We start from the raw sequence: 16,054 nt of genomic DNA on the forward strand, positions 1-16,054 counted from the left end.
GCAGCTTCACAGTAAACCAGACCGGCCGGCTGGCCACCGGCAGGGTGACTTTGTTTGGAATGGAAACAGGTGCCACAAGCCTTTACACGTTAGGACAGGCTGGTTCCCCTTTCTTCTCTATCTCCTTAGGTTAAGGAAACTGCAAAGAGCCACTGAGGTACAGAGGTAGTAGTAGCCAGAAAAGGAACAGGGAAGGGAAACCAAATTATTCAGAATCGAGGGAGAGGAAGGGAGAGAGAGCGCAAAGTTGAGGGCAAAAAGCTGCAGTTGCATTAAAAGCTCTCCCTTTCAACACCTCCAAATTTCCTGGTCAGGAAGTCGCATACGCTACCACACCAGCTCCCCCGGATTGAAAACTCTCCTTCCCCACCACCACACCCAGCACATACTCCAAAGATGTCTTGAAAGAGGAAAGGAGAGGTGCCGGTGTTTGCATGAAAACGCTTTAAAAGCTCAGTCAGCAGGGCACGCGACTCTTGATCTCGGGGTTTTAAGTTCAAGCCCCACATTGGGTGTAGAGATTACTTAAAACAAAAACAAACAAATTAAAAAAAAAAAGGTTAAGAAACACTGAAATCACATGTTCATAACACCCTTTTCCTTAAATTGATAATTCACTGCCTCATTCAGGAAAATAACATTCAAGACAGAGACCTGTTCTTTCTATCCTATAGCTAAAAAAGGCGATTTCTAAATACAGTACTTAACTCTGATAAAATTCTAATAAATACCGAAGACTGACATAGAAGATCAAAGGATTTAGAATTTTTTTTTGAAGGTTTTATTTATTTATGTGACAGAGGGAGAGATCACAAGCAGGCAGAGAGGCAGGCAGAGAGAGAGAGAGAGAGAGAGAGGAGGAAGCAGGCTCCCCGCGGAGCAGAGAGCCCGATGCGGGGCTCGATCCCAAGACCCTGAGATCATGACCTGAGCCGAAGGCAGAGGCTTAACCCACTGAGCCACCCAGGCGCGCCCAAAGGGTTTAGATTCTATCAACACTCCCTGAGGACTAAAACCAGTCCTACGCATTCTACGCTGACACAAGAAAGAACGAAGAAAGCCTCCTAAACCCCTCGCCCTGAACGGTCGGTCAGTTGTTCTTGGTCTTGGGGGTCTCAGGTGAGGGTGAGTGGCAGGATTTTTACAGGAAAGCTGAGGAGAAAGCCTCTGGGGTGAGTGGGGTCACCTTTGTAGGAGATGATGCCATCACAGATCTCTTTGAAGATTTGTGCGAGGCGGGCTGCCCGCGCCACCTCAATGTTCTCCTCCGCTGCTGCCAGCCGCCTCGTGCGAACCGACCGTGCTGTCTGCAGGGCCGAGAACTGGGTCATGAAGACGTCTGCAAGGACACAGTGAGAATCAGCTCGAGGAACAGAGAGCGCCACGTGGCCTACTCTGCCCCCATGGGTTCTTGCCATTTGCTCTATTCTCCTTGAAGTGATGAAGCAGGTGAGCGATGGCGGAGCTTTCTCTCCTCTTTCAAAAAATCTGTGGAAATGCTGGAGTTTACCACAGAGACTGAAGCTGCACGTTCGAGGCGCCTGATCTCTGACCCAGTGCTGTGCAGTACAGCGGCTGCCCGCCTGCGCCCCAAAATGAGTCTGTGTTTGAATTCTGGCTTCGCTACTTCCTAGCTCATGATCTCAGGCAAGTTACTTAGACTCTCTGTGTCTCAGCTTCTGGGCTGCAAAGGGGAATAGCGGTAGTGCTCCCCTCAGGAGGCGTCCGCGCAGATTAAATGAGAGAATGTTTTCATGCACTGGGCGCAGGCCCTGACCTGTACCAGACTCCGGAAGTACTTGTTGTTACAGGAGACTGGACCTAACTGGGGTGAAAGTTCGGAGACTTCATGCCAGCCAAGTTACTGACAGGACCAGGGGCAAATTTCCGCGTTGATCAAGTTCGCACAGAGCAGCTCCCCTCACACACCACACACAACGCTTCCACTTCTTAAGGGCAAGGAGGAAAGACTCAAGAAGGAGCGAGCGCTCTTCAACTCTATTGGCTTAGAAAAGACGCCTGGACAGGCCAGTGGGCAACAGATCTGAACTCAGGAGAGCGGTCATGTTATTCACTCAAGAAGCTCCGAGAACAGCAATCTGGAGGTGTATGCGCACAGTGCTCATCTGAATGGCGGGGGAGTCTTCAAATTTATGCTGCTGTCATTTTCTCCTGCATGCAGCGTCCCAATTTACCCACGTGCAAGTTACAGTCCAGGTAGGAAGGTACGCGGGGGGCCCACTCCCGATCGCATGACTGGATGCTTCAGGCTACAGGTGGTGTTTGGGAAGCTAGTGAAGGGGATTCTTCCTACTCCCTCGAGTACAGACTAGGAACCTGAGCAGCTGGGATGGACAGGTGATTGCTGAATGATGCTTGTACGCTGGGATCTTAGCTTTTTTGGTCCAGAGTAAAAAGAATCATTGAATAGAATGAAAGCAACTAAAATAACCACTGGGAGACAATACTACGGAACCAACAGGTGCACTCGTTTCCGGCCGTACCGGACTTGATGTTCCCGTCGTCTCGGCAGATGCCGTTCCAGCGGCTGTAGAGCGACGCAGAGTGGAGGTTGTCGCTGGTGTGCTTGACTTCCTCTTGTTTCTGCCGAATCTTCTCCCAGTTTCGGACCAAGAATACATGATGCTTTAACACAAAGTTCCTACAAGGAAGGAAGGTCTTTTATTCATTAATTCAATAAGCATTTATTACATGCCCACTCTACGTAAACCACTTTTTAAAAAACATTTTACTTGAGGGCCGCCTGGGTGGCTCAGTGGGTTAAGCCTCTGCCTTCAGCTCAGGTCATGACCTCAGGGTCCTGGGATCGAGTCCTGCATCGGGCTCTCTGCTCAGCAGCGAGCCTGCTTCCCTCTCTCTCTCTCTGCCTGCCTCTCTGTCTACTTGTGACCTCTGTCAAATAAATAAATAAAATCTTAAAAAAAAACCCCCCAAAAACCCCCCATTTTACTTGACAGAGAGAGAGAGAGAGAGCGCACAAGCAGGGGGAGCAGCAGGCAGAGGGAGAAGCAGATGCCCCTCTGAGCAAAGAACCCAACATAGGGCTTGACCTCAGGACTCTGGGATCATGACCTGAGCTGAAGGCAGAGGCTTGGCTGACTGAGCCACCCTGATGCCCTGAAGATTTTATTTTAAAGTAATTTCAACACTCAATGTGGGGCTTGAGCTTACAACCCAGAGATCAAGAGTTGCATGCTCTACTGGCTGAGCCAGACAGGTGCCCCAGAACCACTGTTACGATGATATAAATCAATAATTATCAGTTAATCCACCTATTATAAAATAATTATATATTATATATGGGAAAACAATTCAGTTTTGCATTTTTTCCTCCATATAACATAAAACATTTCCCTCTATTATTTGTAAGCATCTGGCAAATACCACTTAAAAGCTGCAGAAACTCTGGCAAGTGAAACAGCCTGACTCAAAGGCCGAGATTTACGGAGTATGTACACGAATTCCAACCGCAGTTGCCCAGACGGAGCGTGGGCTTCAGGACGAGCTGCAGGAGGAGGAACTGGACCGGCAGATCAAGGCCGAGACTCGTGAGACAGGTATGGCCTGGGGGAACCCTGTGGGATGCAGTGCCCCCACGCAGACCTTAAGCTTATGGTAGGTTACGTCTGTCTTCAAGGACCCCACACAATGTGATGATTCCACGATTTGATCCCCACCCCAGTGCACACACAAACAGATGTGACACTGGGTAAGTCTCAAACCGTGGGTCTCAGTACATTAAACTTCGACCAATTTTCCAGTTCCTGACCTGGTCACACTGAAATCCTCAGGGGAGCTTTATAGACTACTAATGCCTCGGTCCCACCTCTGAAAATTCCGGGGTAAGAGATCTGCGGAGCAGCCTGGGCGGCAGGAGGTGCGAGCAGCTCCCAGGCGAATATGCAGCCGGAGCAGAGCCGCTGGACTAGAGCATCCGTTTTCCTCCAGTTTAGAACTTCTACGACTCAAGTGACATGGGACAAAAGGGGCCAAGATCGCAGTGAAGCTACAAATGCTGCCGAACTTTCTAAGGTACTGGAGCAGACGGCAGGGGGATGTAGCGGTGCCCCAGGGCCCGGGAAGCTCGGCACACGCACATTTACTTCGCTTACTCCTGACACGGACAGATCTTACCCGAGTACGGGAAGAGCGAAAATGGCCACTGCAGACCCTGTTTACTGGCTCTAATAATTTACCAACAAAGCAGGGAAGTTGGCTGTCTGATGAGGCCCATGTCACCCTTCCTTGAACAAAGTTTTAAAGTATTTAAAAAAAATGTAAATGTAAAAATTTTAATTTTTAATACACAGGGTTAAAAGAAAATCAAATATACTGAAATTGTTTTCAGAATATTAAAAAAAACCCCGAAATTGGGATACAGAAGTAAACACCGATTTTTTAACACGTGACAAGTTCTAGTGGCTAGTGGTAGGTGTAACAACAACAGTAATTTCAAGGTAGAAATCACGTGATATTTTGTGAACATCGGTGATAAAATCATGGAAACTACAAATACTACACACACACACACATTTTGCCTTTGATCATATTTGAAGGAAATGCTAAATTTTAGTTAGAAATTGGGGAAAACAAAGACGTACCCCCCATCCAAATTTACATATCCCGATTCTTGGCTAATGACCTCCTGTACAAAGAAACGACTCAACCGTACAGATGTTTTATGATTTTTAAAGTAACAAGCAAATCACACAAAGGCAAGAAAACTTCCTTTTTACCTCTCTCGATTAGACATTGGCTTCATCTGTATCTGGGGGGCCAGTCTCGTTGGAGTGTTCATGTTTTCACTGGGTTCTTCGGAGAGGTGGCCTCTCTGGAAAACACAGGGACCGGATTGCAGGAAAGAAAGGGTCAATCGGGAACCCCCTTGAAGGGCGCTGGGACGGTTTTAAGACCACCCTCCGGGCCGCCCTTCTCTCTGTACCGCCCCGGGAGCCGCGCCGGGAAAGCCGGGAGCAAGGTCACTTCTCACCCTCTTCTTCAGCTTGTGCTTAGACTTCCTCTTCTCTTTCGACCGTCCAGACTTCTTATGCGTAGCCACGGGCTGGCTGCTTTTACTGCTGGTGAGTCCGTTCACGCGCTGACTCTTGCCCCCGATGATTCCTCGACATTTCTCGAAGCCACACTTACACAGTTGCTTTGAAAGGAAAGAGAGTTGTGCTTTTGGCCTGCAGCCTCACTGCCGAGCTCCAACAGAGCGCCGAGCATCTGGACGCCTGACAGTGAGCTTCAGTCAGGAAGTTTTTAGACAGAGGTAAAGTGACTGAGAGTAAAATAAATATAAATGTGTTTCCATGGAAAGGAAAGATTAAACTTTGGGAAAACTTCTTCACTAGGCAGGCTAAGAACTGACTGAAGACCAACGTGACGGAGTCTCTTTCTACAGCGTTCTGAGCTAGCGCCCTAGGGAAGTGGGCTGGAAACCGCCTTCTCCAACCTACTTCTCATCTGCTGTGCTCAGTAACATCCAAGAAGGCCTGTGGTGTGCCTGGTGCGGTGGCAAAGTCCCACCTCCCTCCCGAACGGATTATGCTTACCTGTTTTTCCACATTAAAGGAATGGAAGTTGTAATCGTAAGTGAGCTCGGTGCCAGCTGGCATGTCTTTCAGAGCATACAGTCCAATCCGGTATACTCCATTGACAGACCTACGGAGAAGGAGAGGGTTAAAGGCAGAGATTTTTTTTTTTTAAAGATTTTATTTATTTATTTGAAATGCATGAGCAGGGGGCAGGGGCAGAGGGAGAGGGAGAAGCAGATTCCATGCTAAGCAGGGAACCAAACTTGGGGCTCCATCCCAGGACCCAGGGATCATGACCTGAGCCGAAGGCGGCTGCTTAGCCAACTGAGCCCCCCAGATGCCCCAAAGGCAGAGATTCGTAATACCCTGCCTGAAATGGTATGCTGATTTCAAATGTGCCTTTGCCGATCTGTCCTATTACTTGGGGTTTCCTGGCCAATCTCTGTACTTTGTGTCTGTCTTCTATGCCGTCCAGCTTGTGGGACACTGCCTGGACTCAGCCCTCCGTCAGCTTTCTGGAAAACAGGCTCTGCGCTGTCCATCGGAATGGGTCTTCAGTTTTCTTGCTTGGTATTCAACGTCCCTCTAATAATAGTACTAAGTCTACTTATTTTATGAGTTTCTCTCTTTGGTTCTATTTTACGTAACTTATTGATAATTTATCACGTACTATTCTAGATGCTTTATGTAATAATAATTATAATCACTGAGTGATTGTTACGTTAATTATAACATTTCGTTGTACTAACTTATTCAATCCTCCCAACAACAGTATTATAAAAAAGGCATTTTTTTTTTTTTTTTAAAGTAGGCTCCACGCCCAGTGTGGATCCCAGCTTGGGGTTTGAACTCATGATCCTGAGATCAAGACCTGAGCTGAGGTCAAGAGTCGGAGGCTTAACTGACTAAGCCACCCAGGCGCCCCCAAAAGGCACTATTATTAGGTGGTATTATAGCTCCAGTTTCTGAGGAAGCTGAGGCACAGAGAGGTTAAGTAACTTATGCAAAGTCACACCGCTAATAACTGAGGGAATCAAACTGAGTTTCAGATCAAGGCAGTCTGGTTTCAAAATCTTCATCACTGTGTCGTACTGATGACGGGTTAGTGCACTGCCCCTCAGAACAGCCTAATGCGATGGGTACTTTGATCCCTATTTTATACAGGAAGTATTTGTGGCTTAGACAGTCTATTCACAGTCACACAGCAAGGAAGTTGCATTCAAAACCAGGCTCAAATCCAGGCTGTCTGATGCCACAGATTTTCTTCTCTTGCTTCACTGCTGCCTCCCTGCCAATGTCGGAAACACCAAGGTTTGGCCTGGATCTTTCCTTATCAAATGGGAATTTCTCTAATATATTCAGGTTTCCCCTCCCATTCAGAAAGCATTTTTAGTCTATGCTAGTGGTTGGCAAACTATAGCAAACCCCACCCATGTCTAAATTTTTACTGGCGCACCCCAAAAGTCTGCTGACCCTTGGTCTACACCATGACATGAAAATTTTGATTATACACTGTACTGTTTTAAAAACCTGGGGGACTGGTGGGGCGCCCGGCTGGCTTAGTCGTAAGAGTGCATTGCACCTGATCTCGAGGTCGTAAGTTCAAGTCCCATGTTGGGAGTAGAGATTACTAAATGAAATAAATTTACTTAAAAAAATTTGGGTGGATTCTTTTTTTTTAAAGATTTTTATTTATTTGACAGAGAGACACAGTGAGAGAGGGAACACAAGCTGGGGGATTGGGAGAGGGAGAAGCAGGCTTCCTGCAAGGAGCAGGGAGCCTGATGCGGGGCCCGATCCCAGGACCCTGGGATCATGACCTGAGCTGAAGGCAGAGGCTGAACAACTGAGTCCCCCAGGCGCCCCCAAATTGGGGTGGATTCTTATTTATTTTTAGCGAGGGGAAGAGAGGAGAGAACGGGAGAGGGGAGGGGAGAGGAGAAGTGAGGAGAGGAGAGAGAAAACAGGAGGAGGACAGAGGGAGAGGTACAGGGAATCTCAAGCCGACTCCGTGCAGCGTGGAGCCTGATACGGGGCTTGATTTTACAACCCTGAGATCATGACCTGAGCCACAAATCAAGAATCAGGCAGTTATTAACCAAACGAGCTATGCAGGTGCCCCTGGCGGGGGGTCTTACATGGCGCAGAAGACACAAATCCTAATGTACAGCCGGCTTGCTGATTTCTAGGTATCTTTGCACCTGTGCAGCCTCCCAGACACCTTTCTTGCCCAGTCAGCACCTTCTTCACACAGGACGTGCTGCCACTCTGTCACCACTGAGTAGTCTGGTGTCTCTGGGACATCACATGAGCGGAATCATACAGAGCCATTCACTGGGGGAGACACACCCACAGCTTCCCCCACTCGGGGTCACGGTGGCTGCGATCAGCTCTAGTCCGTGTGAACAGCACCGCCGGACTCCTGTCTTACGGGAAGCGTCCGGACTGCCCGTAGTTCTTAGCTGTTACGAAGATGTTTCTGTGGGTGTTCCCGCACACGCCTCTGAACGTGAACGCTCCCTTCTGCTGGGGACAAACTCGGGAGTGTGGCCGTGGAGCTACGGGCCACGTTTAGCTGTGACAGGTCCGGGCAAGCTTTCTCTCGGCCATGGTTCGACGCCCAACACTCCTAGCAGCACCTACAAGCACTCGCGTCGACGACATGCTCGGCAACCTCTGAACTGTCATTCTCTGCAGCCGTTGTGGGGGAACATGCGGTGTTCCAACACAGTTTAGTATTTCTCTTGGATAGCTAAAGATATTAAACAGCTATTTTGTGTGTATTGACTATTTTTTTAAAGGATTTTATTTGAGAGGGAGGGAGCACGAGTGATAGAGGAAGAGGGAAAGGGTGAGCCAGGCTCCCCACTGAGCACAGAGACGGTCGTGGGACTCGATCCCAGGATCCTGAGACCATGACCTGAGCTAACGTCCGACACGTAGCTGAGCCATCCCGGTTTCCCTCTTTTAAACACTGTTATATTCTTTTCGCTGTGCCTATTCTTTGAACTATTTTATAAATTGGGCTTTCCTATTTATTTGTAGATTCTGGATTTATAAAATTATTTGTCAGATAAGTATTGTAAATATCTTCTCCCCAGCGTATGGCTTAGCTTTTTAACTCTCATAACACGATCTTCCGAGGAAATTTTTAGTCTTGTCTGTTCCTTTACAGCCAGTGCTACTGTCGTGGGGGGGTTAGCCCCTGCGCTGGGCCCTTGCTCAGCAGGGCGTCTGCTCGTCTCTCTTCGGCTCTTCCCCGTTCACATGCTCTAAATACATGCATAAATAAAACCTTAAAAGACAAAAAACGTCCAACCCCAAGATCAAGAGTTGCATGCTCCAACAGTACACGGAGCCAGCCAGGCACCCCTATAAACACTACTGACTTTTATCAAATGCTTTTCCTATTACCCCCAGTGAGATGATGAATGATTTCTTGCCTTTACTCCGCTGATGCGGTAAGTTACACTGATTAGGAATGTCAAACCGAACAACCGTTCGTTCCTGGGGTAAACCCCTCGCGGTCATGACGTATTAGTCTTACATTTGCTACAGCTGATTTGCTCATTTTTTTTTTTTAAAGATTTTATTTATTTGGCAGACAGAGATCACAAGCAGGCAGAGAGGCAGGCAGAGAGAGGGGGGGAAGCAGGTCTCTGCTGAGCAGAGAGCCTGATGCGGGGCCTGATCCCAGGACCCTGAAACCATGACCTGAGGCAAAGGCAGATGCTTAACTCACTGAGTCACCCAGGTGCCGCATTTGCTACTATTTTAATGAGGATTTCTGTGTCTATGTTCATGGGAGATCTTCACCCATATTTCTTATTTCTCTTAATGATGCTGTTAGGTTTCAGATGAAGGTTATACTAGCCTTAAGAAATGGAAGAGTTTGGAGTGCCTGGTGGCTTAGTGGGTTAAAGCCTCTGCCTTCGGCTCAGGTTGTGATCCCAGGGTCCTGGGATCGAGCCCCGCGTTGGGCTCTCTGCTAGGCAGGGAGCCTGCCTCCCCCTCTCTCTGTACCTGCCTCTCTGCCTACTTGTGATTTCTGTCTGTCAAATAAATAAATAAAATCTTAAAAAAAAAAAAAAGAAATGGAAGGGTTTATGTGATATTGGTAGTACAGATATTACTTCTTCAAGTGTACGAAGAATTATCAGTGAAGATATTTGCACACGGAGCTTCCTTCGTCAGAAAGTGTTCGTCAGACATTCAGGCCCGCCAGCGGACACTCAGACTGTGTCTCTCTCCTTGTGCTGTTTTGTAGGCTGTGCTTTCGCAAGGAACTTGTTCATTTTATTTAACTCTCCAAACAGAAGTTCAGGAAAATGGACAGATTGTGGTGAATTTATACAAAGGAACATCAGTCCAGCACAAAAATCAACAAATCAACAACACGGATGAACTGTAAGAACACGCTGCGTGAAAGAAGCCAGACAGCGGACTACACAGACATGCTGCTCTGCAACAGGCAAACAGATCTGGTGGCAGAAACCACATCACTGCTTGCCTTCGAGGTGGCAAGATTCTAACTCTGAAACAATGGAACTGTTCTTTATGTTGATAGGATGTGGGTTGTATGGGTGTATACATTTGTAAAAATGGATGGTAATTCACAATTAAAATCTGTGTCTTTATGTAATACTTAAAGTTAAAAAATTTACAAAAATAGAAAGCTATTCAATCTGATTATCTTTTTTAAAAAAGATTTTATTTCATGGAGAGAGAGAGAGAAAGAGAAGGGGGAGAGGGAGAGGGAGAAGCAGCTCCCCGCTGAGCAGAGAGTCGGATGCAGGACTTGATCCCAGGATCCTGACCCAGAACATGACCTGATCTGAAGGCACTGAACTAAGCCACCCAGGTGTCCCTTGTTTAATTTTTCCTCAGCAACGTTTTGTAGTTTTCATGGTACAATTCTCTCACCTCACGGGTTAATTTCTGAGTATCTTATTCTTTTTAGTACTATTGTAAATGGAAATGTTTTTGTAATTTCCTTTTGTTCACTGTGTATAGAAATGCAACTGATTTTTTTGTGTTGACTTTTTGTACCCTGTGATTGCTGAATTTATTTCTGATATCTAACAGCTTCTTTGTGGAGTCTTTAGTATTTTCTACATATAAAATCATGTCACATACAAATAAAGGTAAATGTACTTCTCCCTTTCAAATTTTAATGTCTGTTCTCTCCTCCTTGTCTCGTTGTTCTGGTGACCACCTCTACCATCTTTAACAGAAGCGCAAAAGCAGCCTTCCTCATGTAGCTCCTGACTTTACAGGAAAAACTTCCCACTTTTTAACTACTGAGAATTGTCTGGTGTGGACTTTTCTCCTTTTTTAAAAAGATTTTGAAAAAAATTATTCATTTGAGAGTGAGAGAGAAAGAGTATGAGCAGGAGGAAGGAGAAGAGGAAGAGAGAGAGAGAGAGAGAGAGAGAGGGGTGGGGGAGAGGTCAGAGGGAGAAGACGACTCCCCACTGTGCAGGGAGCCTGATGTGAGGCTTAATCCCGGGAGTCTAGGATCATGACCTGGGCTGAAAGCAATTGCTTAACCAACTGAGCCCCCCAGGCGCCCTCAGATCGTGTTTTTCTTTGTTCAGATTTCTGATGAGTGATTCAAGCTCTTTACTAGTTAGGAGTCTATTCAGGTTTTTCTGTGTCTTTATGATTCAGTCTTAGTAGGTTTTGTGTTTCAAGAAATGTGTCCATTTCACACTATGCAGCCACCAAAACCCCTGAAATCTTGCCATTTGCCACGACAGGGATGTAGCTAGAGGGTATTATGCTGAGCAAAATAAGCCAATCAGAGAAAGACAATTATCATATGATCTCTCTGATATGAGGAATTTGAGAGGCAGGGCGGGGGACCATGGGGGGCAGGGAGGGAAAAATGAAACAAGATGGGACCAGGGAGGGAGAGAAACCCTAAGAAACTCTTAATCTCAGGACATAAACTGAGGCTGCTGCGGGGAGGAGGGATCGGGTGGCTGGGGGACGGACGCTGGGGAGGGCACGTGCTATCGTAAGAGCTGGGAAGTATGTCAGCCTGACGATTCACAGACCTGTGCCCCTGGGACTAATAACACATTATATGCTCGTGAAAAAAAGAAGAAATTTGTCCATTTCAACTAGGTAATGCAATCTTCTGGCGAACAACTGTTTGCGGCATTCTCTTAAAATCTTCAGTATTTTGGGGCACCTGGGTCCCTCAGTGGGTTAAAGCCTCTGCCTTCAGCTCAGGTCATGATCTCAGGGTCCTGGGATCAAGTCCCGCATTGGGCTCTCTGCTCAGCGGGGAGCCTGCTTCCTCCTCTCTCTCTGCCTGCCTCTCTGCCTCTCTCTGTCAAATAAATAAATAAAATCTTAAAAAGAAATAAAATCTTCAGTATTACTGTAGACTTGGTAGTGATGCGCTTTGCTGCTATGAGCTGTAGGATTTCTTTCTGTCTTTCACGTATCACCACTTATCAGATATATGAATTGCAAATATATTCTCCCATTCCGTGGGTTGCCTTATTTTGTTGATGTTTCCCTTTGCTGCATAAGAACTTTATAGTCTGACGTAGGCCTACTTGCTTAATTCTGCTTTTGTTGCCCTTTGCTTCTGGTGTCAACCCCAGAAAGTCTTCACCAAGAATGATGTCAAGGAGCTTATCCCCTACGGTTTCTTCTAGGAGTGTTATGGTTTCAGGTGCTACTTTTAAGTCCTTAATACATCTTGGCTTGATTTTTATGTATGGTGTAGACAGGGGTCCAGTTTTCCCAACACAATGTATTGAACAGACTTCTTGATCTGTACGATATATTCGTGGCTCCTTTGATGTGAATTAATTGATCATGCAAGCATGTGTTTATCTCCGAGCTCTCTATTCAATTCACATCATTTCTGGGCCAATACTATACTGTTTCGATGATTATAGTTGCGTAACATAGTCGGAAATCAGGGAGGGAAACGCCTCCACCCTTCTTAACCATCTGAGCCACGCGGGCGCCCTAAAGACTTTATTTTTAAGTGATCCCTATATCCCACATGGAGCCTGAATCCATAACCCCGAGATCAAGAGTCACAGGTTCCGATGACTGAACCAGCCAGGCACCCCAGGCCTCCAAAATTTCTGGTAAGAAATCTGCACGTAATGTTATCGTATGTGATGACTTGCTTGTCTAATGCCGCTTTCAAGATCTGCTCTTTATCATTTGGAAGTCTGATTATGTTTCCTGCTGTGTGTCTGAGTTCATCTTACTTGGAGTTCAGTGAGCTTTGTGTTTATTCATGTTCACGGCTTCCATCAAACTGAGGTAGTTTTCAACCAGTATTTCTTCACTCTTTGCCTCTTTCTCTTTGGTCCTTCTCAGACACCCACAATGCGTATGATGGTCTGCTGGATGGTGTCCCAGACGTCCCTTAGGGTTGGTTCCCTTTCCTTTAATGTTTTTCTTTCTGTTCCTCAGACTTGAGAATTTCCATTGTCGTATCTTGAAGTTCAGGTCTTCTTTCTTCAGTCTGCTCAAATCTCCCTCTGACTCCCTCTTGTGAACTTTTCATTTCAATTATGGTACTTTTCAGAATATTTTTTTGGTTTCTTTTTAGGCTATCTATCTCTTTACTGATATTTCCATTTTGCTCACACATCATTGTCATGAATTTCTCCGCATCATCCCTTAGTTCTTTGAGCACCTTTGAAGATTTGTGTTTTATAAAGTCTTTGTGCAACGTATTTGCCACTGAGTCTTTTTTAGGGACAGATTGTTTTGGATTGTATTTTTTTGAATGGGTCACAGTTTTCCGTTTCTTTGTATTCCATGTGACTTTTCCTTGAACACTGCAAATTTGGACCTAATAATGTGGTATGTCTAGAAATAAGGTTCTCCCAACTTCCCTAAGGCTCACATGCCCTAATCTTTAGTATCTGGCCCCCAAAAGGAAAAACAAAAGTGAAAAACAAAGGGGAGAAAATAGGGCCCTGGCTCTTCAAGTCTCCTGGAAGTCACTTCATGTGGCAGGAGAGGGGCTTACCACAATGGTGGGAGGGGCCACCACAACGGTTGCTCATCTTTGTCTGCACGCCTGTGATCAGAAGCAGCAATCAGAGCCCAGACTCCCCATTTTTAGAGGAGAGGGTCTTCCTTTCCCATCCTAGCATCTGCAATCTGGGTGCAAGCTGCTGGAATGCATGCAGAGCTACCTTCCATGTGGCTGGGGGTAGGCATGGGAGTTGCCACCGTTCTAAGACTTGAAGTTGACTGAACTGACTAAAAGAAAGGCAATTTACCATCTCGGGCCTCCCCTAGTGTTTGCAAACCTTCAACAAACTCCAAAATTGTTCCATCAGACAGACTTTGCCAGTGTAACTATCTAAGGGGAGACAGACTCCTAATGCTTCCTACTCCACCATCTTCCAAGAATCTTCTCCTATTATCTTTTTTCAACTGTTTTTTGTTTTTATTTTATTTTAAGATTTTATTTATTTGACAGAGATCACAAGCAGGCAGAGAGACAGAGGGGGAAGCAGGTTCCCCACTGAGCAGAGAGCCCGATGTGGGGCTTGATCCCAGGACCCTTAGGTCATGACCTGAGCCGAAGGCAGAGAGGCCTTAACCCACTGAGCCACCCAGGTGCCCCTTTTCAATTGTTTTTTAGATGTAATTTTTTGCTTTTCAGTTAGACTCTTATCTATCTTACTTATTATTGTCTCTCACTGTGACAAAGCCAGTGGGCATGTAATAAATATGCTGAGTGACCTCACAGGAGAAGAACATGTAACAGAGCCAGGCACTCGGTGAGCAGTTGCTAAGTCTTAGGTATTATTACTATTATTACATCATCATATATACTGCTATATTCTTCTGGGAGGAGTTAGGATGAAGAGAAGAAAGAGCAGCAGCCAACTCTGCCTGGGGAGAGTCACCTGAGGTGCTGTGAAAGCGGACTCACCCTGAAGGCAGACTCATCTCTTGATACCCTCAATGCCTTCTGCTCTCTTAGGATTTGTGACTTCACCCTCCCCTGCTTCCTTACCATTTCTGCATTTCACAGTTTGGGTCGCAGCTGTGGTTGATGAATCGGGCCTCGTTCCCCATCCGGTAACTGTCGATCACCATCCCACTATCCAGGTTCAGGCAGTAGTGGTCACTGTGATTATGATACTGCTCGATCATCCTGTTCCTAAAGAGGAGAGGAAGAAGTGAAAGTCAATCAATGATTAAGTTCAAAGTAAACTTGAAATCTTCCACTTTACACTCTAAGCTGGTACCTTTGCCATTTTACTGCAGTATCATCATTCATCACTGTACCTGAACTCCTGTTCGCTGACAACCTCCCCTAGGTATTCGATGATGAACTGCCCAGCTTTCAGGGGTTCTTTGGTTCTTATTCCCCAACCTTTTTCCTCAGCTCGAAATCGTTCTAGACACTGCACCCACTCATGCCTCTGTATCCTCTGGTTACAGCACTGCTCACCACAGGGGCAAGTGTTGGGGGAACACTCGGCAAAGATCATTCTAGAAAGAAAAGACATAATTGTATGCCAATTAATATTATATATGCCTTCATGAACCCATTTTTGTTTTACAGGAACTTTTAAAATACATTAAATTTTTATTTTATCAAGGTTGGATGGGTTAACAAGATTCACAAGGGCAAAGAGTACACAACTTCAAGACTTAATAATACTGAAAATTTCCAAGTGAAGTTACAAATGCTGAATACATTATTAAGCAACTGTCCACTAAACGTCCTGGGTAAACACTATCCTATTTAGCTCTGGGCTAAGAATAAAACTATGATAAAACTACAACCCACTGAGAAATTAATAACTTGAAGATTACATAGCATTCTTATTTTGAAGTAGCTGATGGGTATTTACAGATTTTTTTCTTTTGAAATTGTGGTAAAATGACACATAAACTTTACACCATAAATATTTTTAAGTATACATTTTAGTACTTTTTTAAAAAAGATTTTATTTATTTGACAGACAGAGATCACAAGTAGGCAGAGAGGCAGGCAGAGAGAGAGAAGGAAGCAGGCTCCCTGCTGAGCAGAGAGCCCGATGCGGGGCTCGATCCCAGGACCCTGAGATCATGACCTGAGCCGAAGGCAGAAGTTTTTTAACCCGCTGAGCCACCCAGGCGCCCCTATTTTTTTTTGAAGATTTTATTTATTTGAGGGGTGCCTGGGTGTCCCTGTTGGTTAAGCATCTGCCTTCAGCTCAGGTCATGATCCCGGGGTCCTGGGATCGAGCCCTGCGCTGGGCTCCCTGCTCGACGGGAAGTGGGCTTCTCCCTCTCCCACTCCCCCTGCTTGTGTTCCTGCTCTGTTGTGTCTCTGTCAAATAAATAAATAAAATCTTAAAAAAAAAAGAATTTTACATGTCATTAGTAATAATGTCGTAGTAAATGACATCTCCATACTGGAAACAACATTTCCAATCTCTGTACTAGCTGAACTTATAACCTCTAGTGAATTAACAAGCAAAAACCTCTCAATATGGTAGAGA

The 16,054-nt window shown here is 45.8% G+C and overlaps 1 protein-coding gene across 2 annotated transcripts in view; it reads right to left on the reverse strand.

Moving 5' to 3' along the window:
- Positions 1–16,054, reverse strand: part of ASH1L (ASH1 like histone lysine methyltransferase) — a 172,287-nt gene that overhangs the window by 13,768 nt on the left and 142,465 nt on the right. For both annotated transcript variants that reach the window (XM_045983164.1, XM_045983163.1), the window contains exons 11-17: positions 14,850–15,056; positions 14,575–14,721; positions 5,577–5,685; positions 5,012–5,176; positions 4,758–4,852; positions 2,505–2,662; positions 1,187–1,339 (exon numbers count right to left, since the gene is read on the reverse strand). In XM_045983164.1, coding sequence (XP_045839120.1) covers positions 1,187–1,339; positions 2,505–2,662; positions 4,758–4,852; positions 5,012–5,176; positions 5,577–5,685; positions 14,575–14,721; positions 14,850–15,056 — 1,034 coding nt within the window. The remainder of the gene's footprint in view (positions 1–1,186; positions 1,340–2,504; positions 2,663–4,757; positions 4,853–5,011; positions 5,177–5,576; positions 5,686–14,574; positions 14,722–14,849; positions 15,057–16,054) is intronic.

Source organism: Meles meles, chromosome 17 (genome assembly GCF_922984935.1).
Source record: "Meles meles chromosome 17, mMelMel3.1 paternal haplotype, whole genome shotgun sequence".
In the NCBI taxonomy this organism is placed as follows: Eukaryota; Metazoa; Chordata; class Mammalia; order Carnivora; family Mustelidae; genus Meles; species Meles meles.